At 42.8% G+C, this 21,251-nt stretch overlaps 1 protein-coding gene across 12 annotated transcripts in view; it reads right to left on the bottom strand.

Moving 5' to 3' along the window:
• The window catches only part of LOC119495206 (girdin-like), a 169,996-nt gene that overhangs the window by 14,105 nt on the left and 134,640 nt on the right, over positions 1 to 21,251 (bottom strand). For 9 of the 12 annotated variants that reach the window (XR_005208394.1, XR_005208395.1, XR_005208397.1 and 6 more), the window contains 16 exons: positions 21,109 to 21,239; positions 19,595 to 19,888; positions 18,274 to 18,456; positions 17,715 to 17,993; positions 16,507 to 16,631; positions 15,981 to 16,119; positions 14,392 to 14,568; positions 14,091 to 14,252; positions 8,825 to 9,102; positions 8,390 to 8,533; positions 7,342 to 7,528; positions 6,519 to 6,664; positions 6,284 to 6,376; positions 5,601 to 5,803; positions 4,433 to 4,480; positions 889 to 966 (listed from right to left, as the gene is read on the bottom strand). Coding sequence is in view for 8 of the 12 variants with exons in the window: in XM_037781456.1 (XP_037637384.1) it covers positions 889 to 966; positions 4,433 to 4,480; positions 5,601 to 5,803; positions 6,284 to 6,376; positions 6,519 to 6,664; positions 7,342 to 7,528; positions 8,390 to 8,533; positions 8,825 to 9,102; positions 14,091 to 14,252; positions 14,392 to 14,568; positions 15,981 to 16,119; positions 16,507 to 16,631; positions 17,715 to 17,993; positions 18,274 to 18,456; positions 19,595 to 19,888; positions 21,109 to 21,239 (2,667 nt within the window). In the remaining 4 variants the exon portion in view is untranslated. The remainder of the gene's footprint in view (positions 1 to 888; positions 967 to 4,432; positions 4,481 to 5,600; positions 5,804 to 6,283; positions 6,377 to 6,518; positions 6,665 to 7,341; positions 7,529 to 8,389; positions 8,534 to 8,824; positions 9,103 to 14,090; positions 14,253 to 14,391; positions 14,569 to 15,980; positions 16,120 to 16,506; positions 16,632 to 17,714; positions 17,994 to 18,273; positions 18,457 to 19,594; positions 19,889 to 21,108; positions 21,240 to 21,251) is intronic. The other 3 variants (XM_037781462.1, XM_037781458.1, XM_037781460.1) reach the window with 2 other exon arrangements.

The following is a 21,251-nucleotide window of genomic DNA, read 5'->3' as shown; positions in this document are numbered from 1 at the left end:
GGAGGTGATCAGGCGGTTGGTGATTTATTTTTTAAGTCATGCTGTAATCAAATATGGAGGCAAACACACCACAAGAGCATGAAAGGCAAACCTGAAGTCTCTCCCACTATCTCACCTGACCACACACCCTCATACACAACACAAACACACACAGCCTTTCATTCAGTACACACAAATACAATGAAAGCACAGAGCACGTGACAAAGCTGCACGATAGTGTCCCTGCTGCATAGTTATCCCCACAGTGAGCAGACTGAAAAATAAGGCTTTGGTAGCTGACACTCAGGACCAAGAGAGATGAAACTGCATCACACTACAAGAGAAACAACTGACACATCAGTTTTGGCATTACTGCTTTTTTGAGGTTAGTCCTACATTTTTCTTTGAGGCAATGTTAGTGAAGCTTGTGTTAATCATTCATCTGCTAATAGTGAGAACATAGTGACACTACACTGGTGAAAGCTGATAAAAAGCTAAGAGCAGATACTACAGGAGGGAGTGCAGGTGGCAGACGCAGGGCGGAGGAGTTGACGGAGGGATGGGGGTTACTAGGCAGAAAGTAGAAGGACAAGTCACTGATGTCAGCAGATGCAGCAGCATGGGGGTTCGGTGACTATGTAACAAAAGTTAAACTTGAATCTTTGGTCAATCTCTAAAATATATCAGATTACATTACCACTATGAAATACTAAAACTCTGTCTCCAATATTAAATGGATATTTAATAACTGAAGAGCTGTGATTGAAACCTGAAACTGCCATACTGCCCCCCCTGCCCACTGCAGCCACCCTGACATCAGTGGCTTTTCCTCCTTTGTTTCTCCTAGAGTGGCGATGAGAGGGAGAGGAGGCGGAGGAAGGCTAGCGTGGCGGCTAACGGAGGTCTTACACATAGAGCGCCGGTAGATGGCCTTGGCCTCGTCTTTGTCCTTGGATCTGTTCCTCATGAAAGGCAACCTTTTTATAGCTGTCAAGAACACAGCCAGAGACAGACAGATAGACAGATAGACAGGGGAGAGAGAGAGAGACAGAAACCAGCCCGAGGGAGGTGGAGGAAAGAAAACAAAAGAAAAAGGAGGGCAGAACAGAGGGATGAGGTTAATGTTTTCACTAAGAGAGCCAGGGGAGAGCTGCAGAGAGAGAGCTGAGACCCTGGACACTCAACCGGACAACAGACAAACAATGCAATAGACACACTACAATATAGGACTCAGAACTTGAGGCGGATCATATTATTACAAAGCATATTCAATTTATCATCAAGTGTAAGGGATTTCAATCTATACAAATATACTCCCTTCTCGGTATTTCATGGAAATATGTTTTTAATAATATATTAGCAATGCTAGATGAAGAAGTTAATGGAGCTGTAAACAATTTCTCTACAAAAACTGACAATCGATTAAATAGTTAATCGCAAATGAATTTTTTAGCTCTTCACCTTAAAGAGAGAGAACTGCACTCCAAAACATTGTCGGACACATAATGTAAGATATCGTCTTTTTTATCCATAGTTAATCGTGTCGCCAATTACTCACACATTTGTTATCTGTTCTAAATGAACCTTAAAAGGGAGATTTGTCAAGTATTTAATAGGAAAAGGGACCCTTTGAAAATGGCCATACCAGTTTTTCCTCGCCAAAATTTAGCAAACGTTTTGGAGCGTTATTTATCCTCCTTCTTGACAAGCTAGTCTGACATGGTTGGTACTGATGGATTCATCAGGTTTTATAGTTTCAGATGATACCACTATCTTCACTCTAATGCGTTAAAGAAATTAGTGGCGTTAAAACAAATATGCGTTCACGCATTATCGTGTTAACTTTGACAGTCCTAACAAAAACATATAGATGGTTGGTATTGTGAAGCTTGTGTTAAGGGGGTTATGTACATTTTTTATCTTTCATTTCCCCAGAGAGATTGTATTCAGCCCCACTGATTTTTACAAGCATTGTTAATATATGATAATTTATTCTCCATTTATAGAGCTTTTGGGATGGACTCCCATAGACTTCTTTGAACCCTGAAGAAGACTTAAGAGCAGACTTCTGTACAAACACACATTATGCAAACAAACACAAACATCTAAACATATTATGCAAACACACCTGCGCACATTTTATCTACACACAACAACACACACAAGCACTGTCTCATGTGCATGGTCATGAGTGTTGTATTCTGTAATACACATTATACACGACACAACTGTCAACACATTACCAGCTACATGAAACACGGAGGATGAAGAATATTAAAGGGTGCAATCAGGAGAGTGAAAAGGTCGGAGGTCAGCATCAGGGAGGACTGCAGTGTCTTCATACACATCACCAGCTGTATTATTGAACATCTGACTGTGTAATGTCTTTGGTACATGTCTTCATGTTTGATTCATATCTATTTTGTTTTAATTACATTATACTACATGATAAAAGCTTCTTTTTCTTTCTCTTATAGTGTTTACTGTCTACTTCAAATGAAAATTTAAAAAATGTATAAAATATGTACTTTAATGTGTGTGTTAGCCACTCATTTCTGTGGTCCTTGTGTGAAAAATATACTGACTCGCTTATACTAGTTTACTTACGCTGGCTATAGCTTCTTGATTTTACACAACAGATATTTTCACTACACAACTCGACAGTTTAATCTTGAAGCACAGACCTGCTTTATAATTTGACAATGTAAACCTACTATCCCATGTCCAACCTGTATTATTGATTCCATATCTTCTACCAAATCCAGACAACCCGGATCTTGACACACTGCATTGACTGGAGGTCAGCTACAATGCATTGCACCTTTTAATAGGTTGGATGCTACACTAGAGTGCGTCTCTTTGTTATTTACAAGTGAACTGCACAGATCAGCAGGTTGACTGTGACAGAGAGCTAATGAGCCTTAGACCTGTTGGGGACAAGTTAGGAGTGAACTGAACCTGCAACAACATATACCTCAAGTGTTGTCTAATATTTCAACCACATGAGATGCACTTGATTCAGCTTGACACCTAAACACCGTTGAAAGGGGACTCCACCGATTTAGCATCGCACTCCTACAACACTGTTGGACTCACATGTAAGATATCGTTTTTTTTTATTCCACACATTTTCCTTCCTTGTCAAAACCTGACACCTACATTACCCACAATGCAAATTGACCGTCGATAATTCGGTTGGAGAATCTGATGCGTTATGCTAGTAGCGGCTAATGTAGCCTTAAGCACAGATGAGGGCTACAGAGGTCTGGAACATCACTTCTTTCTAACTTCCAGACCACAACTCTTTTCATTTTCAAACTTGTAATCTTCCGCCCCAACCAACACTTGACATCACTTGAGACCATTTATCAGATTTCACACAGCTCTCACTTGAGCCACAAAAGGCTTTTTTTCACATATGCATTATTATCAAAGAGTATAGAAGCAAAGAGACACTCCAATAGCCGCTAGATGCCATTGCCAATGACACCATGGCCATGGATGTATAAAGAGACGTCTGTAGATCAGAGGATATAAATCACCTTCCCAGTAGGAACACTTAAATACCCCTCATTTAAATCATGATGTCTGAAAAGTTGTAAAATGAACTAATAGCTGAATCCAGAGTTATTATTATTTTTATCAGACCCACGGGACGCTCCATACGCTCATATGACATATCTGGTTCTGCCAGCTTCCTGCTAGCTGTATGCGGGTGTAATAACAGATATATATATAATTCATCACTTTTATTATCTTCTAATACACCCATGGGTTGTATGCCGTCAGCCTGTACCGTGGCGGATGTATTAACGTCTCTGTTCCCAAACAACCGGGAACAACCTAGCACTACTAGCTACTGGACCATATTTTAATTGTTCAATGCAGGCCATTTCGGTAGAGACATTAAATATGACAATGGATTAGAAATAATTTTGTTTTACTTTTGTACGGCACTCTGTAGGCGGACATCCAAAATGGCGGAAGCATAGCTTCGCTGCTGGGCTCTGGTGCTGCAATAGAACGACAAACTGGCTTTCACTCCTTATCAATATGCGTTCTTTGGTATTACTCGCTAAGACCTGTAAACGAGCCTTGATGGATTAAATCGATGGAGCTCCCCTTTAAAATTTAGTGTCACTAAATACACAAAAAGATATTGTTCTTGGGACTAAAATGAAGCGTCTAATGGTGGTGGTATTTTCCATAATTCTGGTATCCAATTACATGAGGTTACAGAAATCAAGCGCTTCCTCTGTTGTTTTGAACACATGAAACACATCTACTCCTCAAACCAGGCCAGAGATTGAGAGTCAACCATGGAGTGCTGCGCAGCTCAACCGTAACCTCTAGGACAGCCGAGTGACACAGACAATGGACTCACGAAAACATGCCCCGAGAGACGTGACAGTCGTGTCACAAACCCCGCCCACCCTCCCCATCCGCAGCATACCATTGGTGGAACCCTGCCCCTGGGCATGGGACTGCTGCCCTCTCCTCCCTTTGCAGAGAGAGAGAGACATAAAGAAGCAGAGGAGCAGTTAGGGGAGGAAAGACACACATGCACGCACACATGCACGCACGCACGCACGCACGCACGCACGCACGCACGCACCCCAAGCAGCAGTGTGTTTTGTGACTTTGTAGATATGTGAGTTTGTGAGTGTGTGTGTGTGTGTGTGTTTTTGTGTGTGAGTTTGTGTGTGTGTGTGTGTGTGTGAGTGTGTGAGTGTGTGTGTGTGTGTGTGTGTGTGTGTGTGTGAGTGGTTGAGTGTGTGTGTGTGTGTGAGTGGTTGAGTGTGTGTCTGTGAAAGAGTATTCAGCATTAATGGAACTAGCTCTTTGCATGTACATTTGTGTATGAAATACTGTCTCAGTATTTGATATCTGATCACAGCCTCTTACCCTATAGTATCAGACCATGACCAGTAAAGCATTGTTTGATACTGTAGTTTGAGTATACACTCACCGGCCACTTTATTAGGTACACCTTGCTAGTACCGGGTGGTCTTCTGCTGATGTAGTCCATCTGTTTCAAGGTTGGACGTGTTGTGCGTTCAGAGATGGTATTCTGCATACCTTGGTTGTAACGAGTGGTTATTTGAGTTACTGTTGGCTTTCTATAATCTCAACCACTCTGCCCATTCTCCTCTGACCTCTGACATCAACAAGGCATTTCCGTCCACACAACTGCCGCTCACTGGATATGTTCTCTTGTTCGGACCATTCTCTGTAAACCCTAGAGATGGTTGTGCGTGAAAATTGCAGTAGATCAGCAGTTTTTGAAATACTCAGACCAGCCCATCTGGCACCAACAACCATGCCACGTTCAAAGTCACTTAAATCCCCTTTCCATTCTGATGCTCAGTTTGAACTTCAGCAAGTCGTCTTCACCACGTCTAGATGCCTAAATGCATTGTATTGCTGCCATGTGATTGGCTGATTAGCTATTTGTGTTAACAAGCAATTGAACAGGTGTGCCTAATAAAGTGGCAGGTGAGTGTATATTTATATGATTTATCTTGAGCATGCCGGGACAAGTTCCTTCAGTCATGTAACTACTCAGATCTTGATTGTTGGGTCTACCTCCGTGTGTGTACGTGTGTTTCCGTTGTACTCACTGCTGCTCCTCTTTTGTGTGAGTGTGTCGTCCAGCGAGTTGGAGCCAGAGCCTATGGACGAGCTGTCCTGGCTATCCGGTGGAAACACCAGGAAACCGTCGCCGGACTCTGAACGGGAGGGAGTCAGCGTGAGAGAGCGCATCCTCTCCCGGCTCTTCGGCTTGATCAGCTTCTTCATCTTCAGAGTGATCCAGTTGCCACGCCTACAAAGGAGAGCCGAGGCAGGGAGACCATCAGCAACACGAGGAGAAAACAACATGGGATATAAAGTCATCACATACTGACATATAAAGAATATGAAGGCTGGATTCCAACTGTCTCATTTGTTCCATATAAATATATGGAACAAATGAGACAACTAAATGTTGCAGTAATCAGCTGTTTAAAGCTCTGCAGACCATTCATATTGATGTATCCCTTCCTGAGGCTGCAGTGTGAGTGTTTTCATTTAAAAAAAAAAATCTGATATGGGACTTCTGATTGACGGTGCATCTCTAGCTGTTAGTTTAGGAAGCGCTTGATTTATGCAGCACAGTTTTCTATAAGCGGAGCACACATTTTAAACGTCAATATCATAGTCGATCATGTTCATTTCATTGTGGGAAGCCGTGATCTTGAATCGTGATTGCGATTAATATTGGATTAATTGTTCAGCCCTATGTGTAGATGAAGCTGCTTATTACCTGCGTGGAGGTGAGGGGTCATAGAACTTATACTGGTCCATGATCTTCTCCTCCAGCTTCTCTTTCTGTCTCCTCAGCTCATTCAGTTTGTCTCTGATGAGATGAGTGAAATGCATACAATCCAAATATAAATTCAACCAATTTGATTTGAATATCCTATGATCAAACATAAATAATTGTAGACAGGGACATGCTTGCTGTCCGTTTTAAAGAAAGCGTATCATCAGGGGTTTACATGTATTGTCTTTGCTCTACGTGGAACAGGTCCTTGCTCTCCATGGTCTGCTCCAGCAGCGTGCGATTCTGTAGCATCAGAGTCTGGATCTGGTCCAACAGGTGGCGATTCTCCTCCTCCAGGTTTCCTTTCAGCTGGCTCAACAACTAACACACACACACCCGCACGCACGCACGCACGCACGCACGCACGCACGCACACACACACACACACACACACACACACACACACACACACACACACACACACACACACACACACACACACACACACACACACACACACACACACACACACACACACACACACACACACACACACACACACACACACACACACACACAGAGAGAGAGATGTATATCAAAGAGATGCTTAGACACCTGGCTCAACTACAAATATGATACGTTAAAAGAGGTAAACCAGCAAAAAGACAGCTCGACAGGACGAAGAGCGGGGCTCTGGGCTCGCTATGAGTGTGTGCGTGATTGAGAGACAGAGAGGGTTAGAGAAGGTGGACGGCATGCAATGTTTCGGTAAGTTTTTAATAATAATTTGAATGTCAACGTTATGAATGAAGCTTCAAAATATCTAAGAAATCGGACCGACGAGCCTGTTATCTTATTTTTTAGACCGCTTCTTAATTGAACTTATTTTCAAGTTGTGTCAAATGTAGGCTATTATATGGTTATTTTAAAATATATGTCCAGTAGTTGTTCTATATGGCCGGAATTCTGGAATATTAACAGCCATATTGTCTGTCAAAAAATTGTCTAGCCTAAACCCTGCTCCCAAATACAGAGAAGATACATGTGTGTCTCCTCACCTCACACTGGTTGGTGAGCTTGGTGGAGGTGATGTCCAGCTGCTGGTACTGCTCCTTCAGTTTAGAGAATTCGGCCTCCAGCTTGGTCTGGTCCAGCTTGGCGCTATTCAGCTGGCTCTTTACGTTCTTATGGTCCAGCTGGAGATTGTCGTTGTCCTTCACCAGCTGACGGTAGGTGTTATTCAGCCTGAGGAGAGAGCAGAAGGACTCCTCAATATATAGACATTTCCGGCGCCGGCGCTAAGCACACGCGCATCATTTTTTTGTCTCATAATCAAGGTCAATATGATAGCTATGTTATAAGCAGGTTAAGAGGCTATGTCATTGTGCCTGTATGCACAAAAAAATCACTGTTAAGGGCACCAGCTAAAATCTTGCCTTGGACACCAAATTTGTCAGGGCCAGCACTGGGATTTTCTAAATTCATAGTAACATGAGGTGTAATCTAAAGAAAATATCAGGAGATTAAATGTCCCATATTATTAGTGAGATTTTCATGTTTTTTTATTATGAAGCAGGCTTAAGTTCTGTATAAATACTGTGAAAGTATCGAAACACTCAATCCACAGGGAAATACACACGGCCCGTATTCAGAAACTCTGCATTTGAAACAAGCTGTCAGGATTTCTGTCCATTCGTGATGTCACAAATATACAATATTTAAACCCTTTACACAATTTTAAACATAAACATTCTAAATGTGTCCCAGTTTATTCCTGGTTGCAGTGTATGTGAATGTCATCAGCCGACAGGAAGTACACATGGACCCAAGCTGTTGCCTAGCAACGCAATTCTGTTGCAATTCCGTTGCAATTCCGTTGTAATTCCGTCAAAATGCGCTAAAACAGAGTGTTTCAGACAGAGGTATACAGGTATATTCAGGCTGACAGTATGAGGAAAATAAAGGGTTTTTGAACATTACAGCATGTAATGAACCTGAAAATTAGCATAATATGGGACCTTTAAAAGGATGAGTCACTTTATTAACATGTTATTCATACGTTTGTTTAGTGTTTAAGGCAAAAATATTGATACAGGTGGATCTGACCTATCATTTTCTTCTTTGAGCTGTTTGTACTGGTCAGCTGTGGCTTGGTGAGTTTGGTTCTCCAGCGCTATTTTGTCCTGCTGCTCCTTCAGATTTTTCTCCAGATCCTCCAGCTCTCCCTTTCTCTGCAAGAGCTGCTTGTACCTGCAAACATTAAAAACACACAAACACATTAGAAAACGTTCAATTAGTTTCATAAACAAAAGGATTTAAATAAGACAGGAAGGAATACAAAGCACTAATAACTTCATTATCCCCACAGGTCTACAGTTTCCCCTAGTTACTCAGCATGATTGTTGTTATGATTGTTTAATATTGCTGTCATCAGACAATGTACAAAAGAAGGTCACAGTAGAGTATAAAGTCATGAGTGACGCATGAACTGTAATTAGACGTGAGCGAGTGCCCATCCCCTGCAGCTAAAGCCAGCCTCACTTGTCCTCTAGGTCCCTGTGCTGCTGCTCCAGGCTCTTGTGGGAGCTCTTCAGGCCCCCGTGCTTTCCGATCAGGGCTTCGTACTCGGCCGCCTGCCTCTCGTGGAGCGCCGCCAGCTTCTCGTGATCGCGCAGGAGCAGCTCGTAGGTGGACCTCAGCTCCTCTTTCTCCTTCAGAGCTCCCTCGCGCTCGCCCTCCACACTGCTCTGCTGGCTCTGCAGCTGGGCGTTCTGAGCCATGAGGGCCGCACTCTTCGAGCTCAAGGTGGAGTTCTCCACCTAAAGGACAGGACGAAGGCAGAGATACATTAAGTAAGGAGGTGCAAAGAGGGGGGTGGGGGGGTTGAGGAAGGAGATGTGTGCATGTGCCAGCTGAAAGGAAACCTGGAAGAGGAGAATTGCCACCTGTTGGTCCAGATCCAGAGGAGAAGAAGAAGAGAGGGATGAATGTGAAAAGAATGAATGGAGCATGAATACCGCAGAGAAAAGAAGAAAAGAGGAAAGGAATCATATAGGTGGGGAAAAAAATGCAACAAGGCTTATGGGAGAATTGGGGTGAGATTTGGAGGTGAATAAGGGGCAGACAAGGAGTAGGGGGGCACTGATACTGGATCGGATATCGTGCCGATACTGACTTCAATTCTATGTTTATATACCATTTACATTATACTGGAAGTTTAATTCCTGTTTAAGTTTTGATCAATTTGTTGCTGCATTAAAAAGATCTACACTTGAATTGTAATGTTGCCAAGGTGCTGGTGCATGATTTTTTACTTTAATAATAAATAACAATTCACTAAATTTGTATCTATGTATTTATTTTTTACATTTTGTTTGACAAAGAAAAGCAATGTTTAAGTCCAGCCTGATGTTTCCTTCCACATAACAGAATGATCCCAGTCACTCCCACACAGTGAGGCATACAGCTTATTATTAAAGACTGGTATTGGATCGGTACTCGGTATCGGCCTCAAATCCAACAGTAGATTCTGATTGCAGCCACGGGGGGGTGTTCCTGTAGAGCTTGATAAGAACACCCCCGTAGGTTTCAGTCAGTCCAGCCAGCGGTTCTATGTATGATAGAACTCACTTTTTGTCAAATTCTATTGATGAACCGATTCAACTTTTTCATTCCCGATACCAATAGTGATACCTGGGCTTTGGGCATCTGCCGATACCGAGTACCGATCTGATACCAGTGTTTAATTAATCAGCAGTATGCCTCACTGTGTGGAAGTGACTGGGATCATTCTGTTATGTGTAAGGCAACATCAGGCTTGACTTAAACATTACTTTCCTAACTTTGTAAAACAAAATGTAACAAATACATACAGAGATAGCCTACAATTTTACTGAATTGTGTTAAACTAATAAATCGTACACCAGCAACTTGGTAAAAAAATCTTTTAAGGTATTACAATTCAAGTGTAAACATCTTTAGTGCAGCAAAAAAATGGTCAAAACTTAAACGGGAATTAAAATGACAGTATACAGTATAATGTATATAGTATACTAGAATGGCACTCGGAGAGTGCAGACCTCGATCCCCCTCTCCGTGCAGCTTGCGTCATCATCCACGTGTATTGTTGTTTATGTTGAAATCAGCTGTTCGTAGCAGAGCAGCGTAAAACACTTCATTCAGACTGGACAGAAACTAAATAGAACTCCCCTAAACCGTTGTCGTTACTCTTTCCAACAAAGTGTGTTTGGTCCAACTCAACTCTTAATTTCACATAGTTTAATGTGAAAAAACGCAGATTCTACAGTTGTAACATTAATATAGGTAATTTGTATCAATTCAATCTTAACCAAGCTAGCTAGCTTGTTAGCTTAACAAAGCTAGCTTCTAGCACGCAACTCAACATTCATTGATGCTAATAATGTGATGATGCTGGTAGTAAAACGTTCATTCTCTATTTTTAGCTACATCAAACGATTTCAAAGGAAGGAGCTGCCTGGAATACTGAGGACTAATGTGGGGTATGGCTGTCCTTTTAGATGAAGGCCAGGCAGCTATGCACAAATTCACAATATCAAAATAGGTGTGCTAGAACTGCCACCATCAACCTCAACTGTCCTCACATAACCTACACAAGATAACTATTGACCGTGTCATGAAAACATATGAATAAATTTCATCTTGCTTTACTGTTATCTGCTGTCTTTTTGGTTTCTTTACAATGAAGTACGTACGGTGATAACAGCTGTGCATTGAGAACATAGAGAAGAAGAAAAAGGGAGTGTTCCTGTACTCCACAAGCCAAACAAAGCAGTGGGCGTTCCTGTCATGCTCTACAGAAACGCCCCTCCACGACTGCAATCAGACCCGTCTCAAATCAACTATCAAAGGACATGAAGTAAAGGAAGTACAAGTGGTTGGGGTGTCTGTCTACAGGGGGCACTGTGTCTCTGTCTCTGTAGCTCCATCTACACAAACTGCTTCTTTTCATGTTTCCTTTGTGGTCACAGTGGTTTCCTCGTCTCAAATCCCTCTTCAATCATGAATACACACACATTCTGTCCAGGTGCTGACACACTTTCTGTACATTTAAACAGAAACAGCTTTTTACGTCCAGTGCACACACCTCTTCTCACATACACACAACCCAGACACATCAAGAGATGTACAGCCACACCCACACAGCTAGAAGCTACTGTATGGTCGGGGTAAATCCCGTCACCCATAAGTAGGGTTTGAATTGCTGCCAACCAGGGAGTACTGGTCTAAATCCATAGCAGGGAGCTAAGCAGTCTGACAAGGTAACTGTACAAACAGAGCCCTGTTGACAGAAGGACAGATAGCTTTGCTGTGTGTATTTGAAATGTAGAATTCTTTATGCTGTTTTGTATAGAATATTCCAGGAAACATGTTATGCAACTATCTGATCCTATTAGGAACAATCATGACCCTAGTATAATCATATATTTATCATACATATTAGGTATTTATTATGGCTGTCAAAGTTAACACGATAATAACGTATTAATGCTAATTTGTTTTAATGCCACTAATTTCTTTAACGCATAATGAGACTTTTTAGTCGATTTTTAGGTTGCAGCAGGCTCAGTTTTATTGTATGATCATCATATGAAACTATAAAAAACCTGAGGAATCCATCGGTACCAACCATGTCATACTAGCTTGTTGGGCAGGAGGCTAAATAACGTTCCAAACTTACGCTAAATGTTGGCGAGGAAAAACTGTCATGTCCATTTTCAAAGGGCACCTTGACCTCTGACCTCCAGGTATGTGAGTGTAAACGAGTCTCCCCTTTACAGACATGCCCACTTTATGATAATCACATGCAGTTTGGGGCAAGTCATAGTCAAGTCAGCACACTGACACACTGACAGCTGTTGTTGCCTGTTGGGCTGCAGTTTGCCATGTTATGATTGCAGCATATTGTTTTATGCTAAATGCAGTACCTGTGAAGGTTTCTGGACAATATGTTAAATGGACTTGGACTTGCATTTATATAGCGCTTTTCTAGTCTTCCGACCACTCAAAGCTCTTTACACTACATGTCAGCATTCACCCATTCATTCATACACTGATGGCAGAGACTAAGGTACCAACTTTGACCATCAGGATCTAATCTCATTCACACTGGCTATGCCTTCGGGAGCAATTTGGGGTTAAGTGTCTTGCTCAAGGACACATCAACATGTGACCTGGAGCAGCCGGGGGATCGAACCACCAACCTTCCGATTGGTGGACAACCTGCTCTACCCTCTGAGCCACAACCGCCCTAATATCTGTCATTGTTTTGTGTTGTTAATTGACTTCCAATAATAAATATATACATATATTTGCATAAAGCAGCATATTTGTCCACTCCCATGTTGATAAGAGGATTAAATACTTGACAAATCTCCCTTTTAATGTAGATTTTGAACAGATAAAAATGTTGAGGTGTTTTTTGAAATGACTTAAAGGGACTGTTTATAACTTCTTACACGTATAAATCATTGTGGGTCGGTGTCCCATGCGCGCTCGTGTGTGGCTATGCTGTTCAGACTCAGACTCCAACACAAACTACAATGAAGCACCAAAACCTCTTGGTTGTATCTGGTGAAGCCCGTCTGTTAAACAGTGTTGGCCGCGGTCGGAGGACGCGGGGGAGACCGTAGCTTTGGTCTCCAGGACCGGAGTCTCTGCTGTACTCTGCTCCTCTGTTTGCCTTCACTCACAGGTTGCTCCACCTCTCACGTGCATGCTGCTCACTCCACACTGCAGAAGAGTTAGTTTAGCTCTGAGAATATCTAGTGAATGTACAGTGGACGTTTGTGCAGAAATAACTGCTGCAGCTCCTCCAGACCAACAGAGGTTTCCCGTGTCTTGTGAAGTGACGGGTCTCCGCAGAGAGAAACGTTATCGTCTCCGACCAAAACTCCGGCGTCTCCCCCGTTCCCTCCGGCCGTGGTCGGGAGGCTGAGGCAGGAAAAGCCAACACTAGGATCAGCATTGATTCATGGAGAGACCTTCGTCTGGTCAGCTAACATTACTGCCAAGCAGCTGAAATATAGAGTGATATTGTGTTTTTAGCTGACGTGTGCGAGCACAAGCGCGAACCCGACGTTGACTTTCGTTGACTTAACGGCCACAGGTGTCGCTGTTAACAAGACATTCTGATTCTTACAAACAGTCCCTTTAAAAAAGAAAAATTAAAAAATTAACTTTATAATATCCGTCATATACATACAGGCACATACATGAAATTTGACCTCTGCATTTAACCCATCCTAGGCATTTAGGAGCAGTGGGCTGCTGTGACGAGCCTCGGTGTCTCACTCAAGGACATGCAGACAGTAGGAGCCGGGGATCAAACTGCTAACCTTGTGGTTTAAGGACAACCCGCTCAACTCACTGAGCTACAGCCGCCACACTGCACTTTGGATGCACTTTAAAATGGTTATCAGGTCCTTCGTATTGAAATAAGTCAAGCTAGTGTGCGATATCTTCAAATCTTCACTTCCATGATCTGTTTCACATTTGGTTGATGTGTCAGCTGAGTGTGTCTACCATTGATTGTAATCTATAGTGTCTTGTGAGTGTGAGGCAGAGTATTCTAACAATAATATAAACGTGTTTCTGTCTGCTCATGTTCGTGTATTTTAGTGAGACACTAAGTTCTATTGATTGCATGCTTGATGCTTAGATTTCAGTTGTACACCACTAAACTGGTAGCGTTGTTATCTATATGTGTAATGTCTTCCTCTGTGAGAAGTACTGGACACTATATTGTGTAGGATGTGGAGGGGATTACCTGCAGGTTGGCGTTCTGCGTCTGTAGCGTTGTATTGTTCTCCTGTAAAGAAGCCGTTTGTCTCTGAACGGCCACTATCTGAGCCTGCAGGTTAGAGCTCTGAGTTTCCAGCTGTTTGAGCTGGCTCCTCAGGGCCGCCTTCTCTGCCTGCAGTGTGGCATTCTGGGAAAAACAGACACATAATATAAGACATTGGATATACAAGAATACATTCAGAGAAAAGCACACAATCCAAATGTGTTTGTTCACAATTCATATTGGGAAAAGTCCCAAAAGCCGTCCTGATATTGTGCTGACTTACATTCCTCTCCACCTCAATGAGTCGGTCTTTGACTTTCAGCAGTTCTCTGGTGGCTTCGTGACTCTCTTTCTCCCACTTACTGACAACCTGAGGCTCCTCCCCTCCTCTAGGGGGCGAGCTATGCACCATCCTCTCCTCCTCCTCTCTCTGACGCAGCGCCTCGTAGTTTTTCTTCACCTGGAGAGAGACGTGAGTCAACACTTCACTTTGAGTATTTTTTGTGGTCCTTCAGTACAATAAATTGAATTCCTTCAACATAAATATCATGTACAGTAAATCCAGGACCATTGAAAACAAAATAAGACTCCAGGCTTGACTGTGAAATTACAGACTACACTAGTAGAAGATGGCATGAGTAATGGTGGAGTACAACAGCAGACAGGATCCATTATAGTTTCACAGCTGTAACTCAGAGTTCATATACAGAGACCTCAGCCCTTTAGCGTTGGATCAGATTTGTGTCAGCGGGTTCAAAACACAAATGCCTCCCTAAAGGAAAGCAGACATCCTCCACTCCACCTCTTTCTCAGACTCCTGCTGCCTCATGAATAGATAAGCTGGCGATAGAAGCGGAAGACTGGATGAATAAATAATGTATCGGCCTTGAGAAGCCCTCAGTGTTTTCAGTGTTTCTCGTGTTTTGGACTGCAGGGGAAAGACTTTGGGACACGCTGTTCTCAAGTGGACGGGCTGGTGTTTTGGCTTAGTGGGAGGAATGTGTTTTTATTAGGGCTGTCAATCGATTAAAATATTGAATCATAATTAATCGCATGATTGTCCATAGTTAATCGCGATTAATCGAAAATGAATCACACATTTTTAATCTGTTCAAAATGTACCTTAAAAGGAAGACTTATCAAGTATTTGATACTCTTATCAACATGGGAGTGGGCAAATATGCTGCTTTATGCACATATATGTATATATTTATTATTGGAAGTTAATCAACAACACTAATCAATGACAGATATTGATCCAGAAACCCTCACAGGTACTGCATTTAACATAAAACAATATGCTCCAATCATAACATGGCAAACTGCAGCCCAACAGGCAACAACAGCTGTCAGTGCGTCAGTGTGCTGACTTGACTATGACTTGCCCCAAACTGCATGTGATTATCATAAAGTGGGCATGTCTGTAAAGGGGAGACTCGTGGGTACCCATAGAACCCATTTACATTCACTGATCTGGAGGTCAGAGGTCAAGGGACCCCTTTGAAAATGGCCATGACAGTTTTTCCTCGCCAACATTTAGTGTAAGTTCGGAGCGTTATTTATCCTCCTTTACGACAAGTATGACATGGTTGGTACCGATGGATTCATCAGGTTTTATAGTTTCAAATGATGCCATTATCTTCACTCTAACTTTAATTGTAAAATCTTAAGTTGCATTAATTCATTAAAGAAATTAGTGCCGTTTGAATTTGCGTTAACGCATTATTATGGTGTTAACTTTGACAGCCCTACTTTTAATACTGTATTGTGTTGGAGCTAAGCATCTACATGAAGCACATCCAACATACTGGATGTTTGTGCGTCTATTTCTATATTTAAATGTATAGATTTTCGTATGTATGTGTTACTGACTGTCTTGAGCTCCTGGCGAAGTTGCTGGTTGAGGTTGGAGGACTCCTGCAGTCTGGCCTCTAGGGCGGCGATCTTCTCCTCTTTAATCTCCAAAGATGATTTCAGAGTCGACTCCAGTTTGGTTTCCAGGAGCTTGAACCTGAAAATAAATACTCCAGTTAGCTCTGTGGTCTCCAGTCTAGAGTGTGATCACACATTTGTAATCCTTAACACAGATAATGCATTATCGTCATAGCCACAGTATAGCAAGGCCGACTGACTTCTTGGCAAGAGTGTAGCAGCAGGTGGGGGAGGTATTGGCTCAGAAAAGTCCCACAGGAGGATTCTGCAATAGGCTTTGATTCATTAAAACTTCAACACTTGATGTCAAATGGGCCAGAGGGCTGACTTATTTGGCCTGTACTGATCACTTTTATTGATTCTGACCCCAAGATGATCGACTCATTTCTTATTTTAGTTCTCCATTTTAAGAGCCATCACAGGAAGGTGAACATTGTGGTTTGTGTGTGCCTTTGTGAGACGATACCTGTAGTCAGAGCTCTCGTCATGCAGCAGCCTCTCCTTGTTCAGTCCAATCTTCTCCAACTCATGGGTCAGTTTCTCCAGATCATTAGTCATCTGCTGAGTCCGCAGCTTCTCACTCACAAGCTCCTAAACACACACATGCACACACTGAGTACTACCACCTTCCATTAATTCTTCAATAACTCATAATAATGCATAATAATGAACCAAACCCGAACATTAAAATTTTTTGTCCAAGTATGTTTGTTTTAGCGTCAAAATGCTATTTTTCCCACATGACCTAACGTAGGTTTCTGCATGATGAGGCTGCTACATCTACAGTAAATATACATCCTTATAGTCAGTGTATTCAATTCACATACAGTAACTTAGATGGCGGTCAGCATGCTCCCAGTTTGAAGCATACAAGAGTACCGGCATGGAAGCTGAGCGATGTACTACTGTGGACACCACGTTAGTTCGGATCCGAAGGTCGCACAATAACACCATCAAACGAACCGATGGATGCAGCGGTAGACCAGCTACTCCTATGTTCTGAGTGGTAAAATGACTGGTTTTATGAATGGTGTCTGGTGGCTTTGAAGACAGCAATATAACAGCTTCAGTTCCCCGTCTGAAAGGGCTGTCTGATGGTGAGGTTAAGCGGTGAAAATATTCTAAATATAGCGTAAAATACATTTTTCTGCTGCTCCCGTCCACAGCCGCTTTACCTCACTGTCAGACAGCCCTTTCCGACGGGGATTGGAAGCCGTTATATTGCGGTCTTCAAAGACACCAAAAACAATAATTTGACCTCGCAGAAGGTAGTATACGGGAGAATACATACAAACCCACTTTAAAAAAGCCAAAATAACTCTTTCAGTTATTTCCAAACTTAGCACAGCTAACCTTGCCTCAGCTAGTGCTGGTGTTCACATTATTCATAACCTTGTTGATTAGTTTACTTTGGTTACCTACATCACTGCTTTTTACTAATGACTGAGTGGGTGTTTCCATTTGAAAAAAAAGAAAAAGAACGCAGATGGACCCGCCCATTAGTTACCACTAAAACAGAATTTAGTAGAGTAATTGAAAAAACTATTTTTGTCTGTTTCTTCAAGTGTCTTCACGACTTTAAAAGAAAAATAGTTTGGCACTTCCTAAGGAAGGTTCCTTAGGATCATGATAGATAAATCTGGAAGCAAATGACACTCTAACTTCTATTCTTACCTCTCTGAGTGCATTGAGGGTCTTCTTATCGATAGTGCCCAGTTTGACCAGCTCCTTGTTCTCCCTCTCCAGGTCTTTGACTCTCGTGCAGGAGTCCCTGAAGAAGATCATCTCCTTGCCCATGGTCCGGTTCTCTTTCTCCAAGGCGGAGATCCGCTGGTTGTCGTCATCCAGTTTGGAGTCACGGATCTCGGCCTGCTGCCTCAGCCGCTTGTTCTCCTTCTCCAGAAGCTTCTTGTCTTTCTCTAGCTGGGAGCTTTCCTGCTCCAGAGTCTTGTTCTGAGGGATAACGGGGGGGTAGAGGAGGGCGTAATGCAGAGCAGATGGATGGGATTTACTTTTAGTCTAAATGCCTTGTAAATACATGTTTGGCTAAAAGTGGACACAGATTAATTTAAAAGGCCAAAAATCGATTTTGACAAATAATCTGGGATAATCCAACTCTGCTGGGAATCAATTTGCGATTAATCGCGATTAACTACAGACAATCATGCGATTAATTACTATTCAATATTTTAATGGATTGACAGCCCTAGTTAAAGGTTATTTTTTTCCCTACCTCTTGCTCCAGCTGCTCTAGGCGTTTACTGGAGATCTTGAGCTCCTCCAGGGTGCGTTGGAGGGTTTGATTCTCAGTCTCCACCTCTTGCAGCTCGACCTCCAACTGTTGAATCTTCTTGCTGCTGTTCTCTAATGCCTTCTGCAGGCGCTGGTTCTCTGTATCTAGGCCCTGGTAACTCACCTGGGAGAGAAGAAGCCACATTAGGATATTAAAAGCATCCGTGAACTAGTTGCGCTGCTCCCTGATGCCATTATATTCCAGATGCCCTGTAATTTACCTGTAAAAATATTCATTGTTGACAATAAATTACAAAAATGTAACATGTAAAGTGCCTTTGACTCTACAGCTGTTCTGCATGAGCTTGTGTAACGGCACACGTCTCCGTTAAGGACCTGATAACTCACGCATAGGGATGTTACGGTACCAGAAATCTAGTAGTCGATACCAATACCAGTGAATTTCCACGATTCTCGATACAAATTCGATACCACGGTACAAAAAACAAATCAACAATAACAATAAATCCCCTGTACTGTAATTCAACATGTACTCTTTTATTAAAAGCATTTGAACATTACAAAAAACAGAGGCATGTAGCCTTTTAGTAATAAATGAAAAGAATTGATCCATTTAGTTCATTTTGGCGTATCAACGGCGTGTTATCAATCAATAGTCAGACGACGGACGCTACATACTGACCATGAACGCATCTGGTCCATCAGCTCAGAGAAGTAGGAGCAGGAATAAGCTGCAATATTTCACGTTTAATCACAGTGCTATAAGGGAACCAGAACGTTAATGAGGTTATTGCCGCAAGGTGGATGGAGCTGTCACGGAGCAGCGGCACCAGGTAGATCCCCGCAGCGGAGCCCCGCAGCAAAAGCTCTACCGGAGAGGCCAGACACACCACCACCTGATGGTACAGATCAGAGTCAGCGTTCTGCACATGTTGACCTTCATCTGTAATCGTAACACCGGTGTTGTCACAAGTTTATTAACCGGTGGGAAAATGTTCCTCACAGTCACATCACTACCAACGACCATTACAGGCATCGTACGGTACCTTCAGTACTGTAGAAAAAGTACAGTCACTTTTCTAGAATTTTGGCATCGACTTGGTACCGGAGTACCGGTTCTCATAACAATACTACTCCCGCATAAGCACCACTGATGCTGACTAAATACTAGAACTAGCAGTAGTCTGATTTGTATTTCTCAAACAAAGCTTCTTGCCGTACATAGTTAAATTTTAGCTGCGTCTCACTGCTCTCCAGTCACAGAAGTACCTGCTGTATAACTGGCAGTGCTGAAGTCTTACCTCTAATCTCTCCGTCTTTTTGGACGAGGCTTTGAGCAGCTCCAGGCTGCGCTTCATCTGGCTCCTCTCACTCTCCAACTCCCGGTTCTCGGCTTCCAGCTGAGCAGCCTTAGCCCCCGCTGACCGGAGACTCTCAGCCGAGCGCCGAAGCTCCAGGTTTTCATGCTCCAGCTGGGAGTTTTCCTTTTCCAGCATCTCCAGCTGGAAGGCCATGTTCTTCAGAGTGTCCAGCTTCTTCTTCAGACGACGGCCCTCTGCCTCCAGGTCAGCGTTCTCCTTCTCCAAGGAAGACACCTACACACATACAAACGTGATGATTGAAGATGAGGAGTAAAGCGTTTCTGTCTCACAACACCAAGCTGGTCCTGATGGTGTTGTGTAATGGCAGCCGAAGGGGCCGTACACATGGCACGTCTTTTGCGTGCTCAAATTCATTGTTGTCAATGTAGTGGAAGGCGCACTAAAATGTGCTCAAAAGCGGGAGCGACACCATTGCAGTGCTCGGGCGCGGTTCGTCGATCCGTACTCGAGTCCACTTGAAAAGGTGGTCTGGAGTACGGGTCATGTGTACTCGGGTATGGTTCGCATCAGGTGTGAAAGCCAACCGTACCGAAACACAAGTGGACCGCTATTTAACGCGAGAAGTAGTAGTAGTAGTTTTGAAAGGTCAGGCTTTTTTCAACGCCGCCCGTCTCCTCCGAAATCTGTATACATATAAATCTGTTTCATATCTACAGTATGTCTGTATCTGCACGCAGCATGTACCGATCTCATCCTCTGAACTGCACGGCCGTGGATGATACAGTAGGAAGGCAGGCAGAGGTTCCTTAAAATATAGACAATAGGCGCTGGGGTCGGGCAAATTTTTGTTATTTTATCCAGCTGGTTTAATTGTCTGTCTGCGAAGAACAAGAGATGCTCAGCTGCTCAGCGGGTAGAGAGAGAGAGACGGGAGACAAACTGTAGAGTCGGCCTATTTTCACATCAAACTCTGTGAAATCAGAGTTTATTTAGATCAAACCAGAGTTGGTGATTGTTGGAAAGACTAACGACAACAGTATAGGTGAGTTTTATTTAGTTTCTGTCCAGTTTGAATGAAGTGTTTTACGAAGCTACGCTGCTAGAACAGCTGATCTCAACATAAACAAATACACATGGATGATGACGCAAGTGTACTCGGGTACGGAACAACTTTACTAATGTGAAAGCTGACCAGAGAGGGGGGGGGGTTAATCGTACTCGGGCACGGTACGGATCAATCGTACCTAATATGAAAATACCCTAGGATGCACCAGAGCCAAATACAAACATACTGTACATTTCTCATGTTACTGCTACATTTACTTAAATGATTTGGAGAATAACTAATATCCCACATCTTATTTGATACACGACGCAGAGGGAACTGATGAGGAACCATGTGGGGAAACTTGCAATGACTGACTAGCAGAGCATACAGACACCCTGACATTGACTCAAAATACAAAGCAGGCAGAAAACAACATGCACCGAACCTTTTCACAGGTGATTCCAAGACTGGCAACTTTCTTCTGCAGGCTCTCATTGTCCCTTTTTAGCTTCTGCATCTGAATCTCCAACTCTTCTGCTCTCTCACCTTTCTCCTTCACCACTTCAAGCTCCTTACCTGCAGAAATAA

The sequence above is a fragment of the Sebastes umbrosus genome, chromosome 10 (genome assembly GCF_015220745.1).
Source record: "Sebastes umbrosus isolate fSebUmb1 chromosome 10, fSebUmb1.pri, whole genome shotgun sequence".
Taxonomy (NCBI): Eukaryota; Metazoa; Chordata; class Actinopteri; order Perciformes; family Sebastidae; genus Sebastes; species Sebastes umbrosus.
The sequence above is the reverse complement of the archived record's forward strand: the minus strand, read 5'-3'. Positions and strand labels throughout refer to the sequence as shown.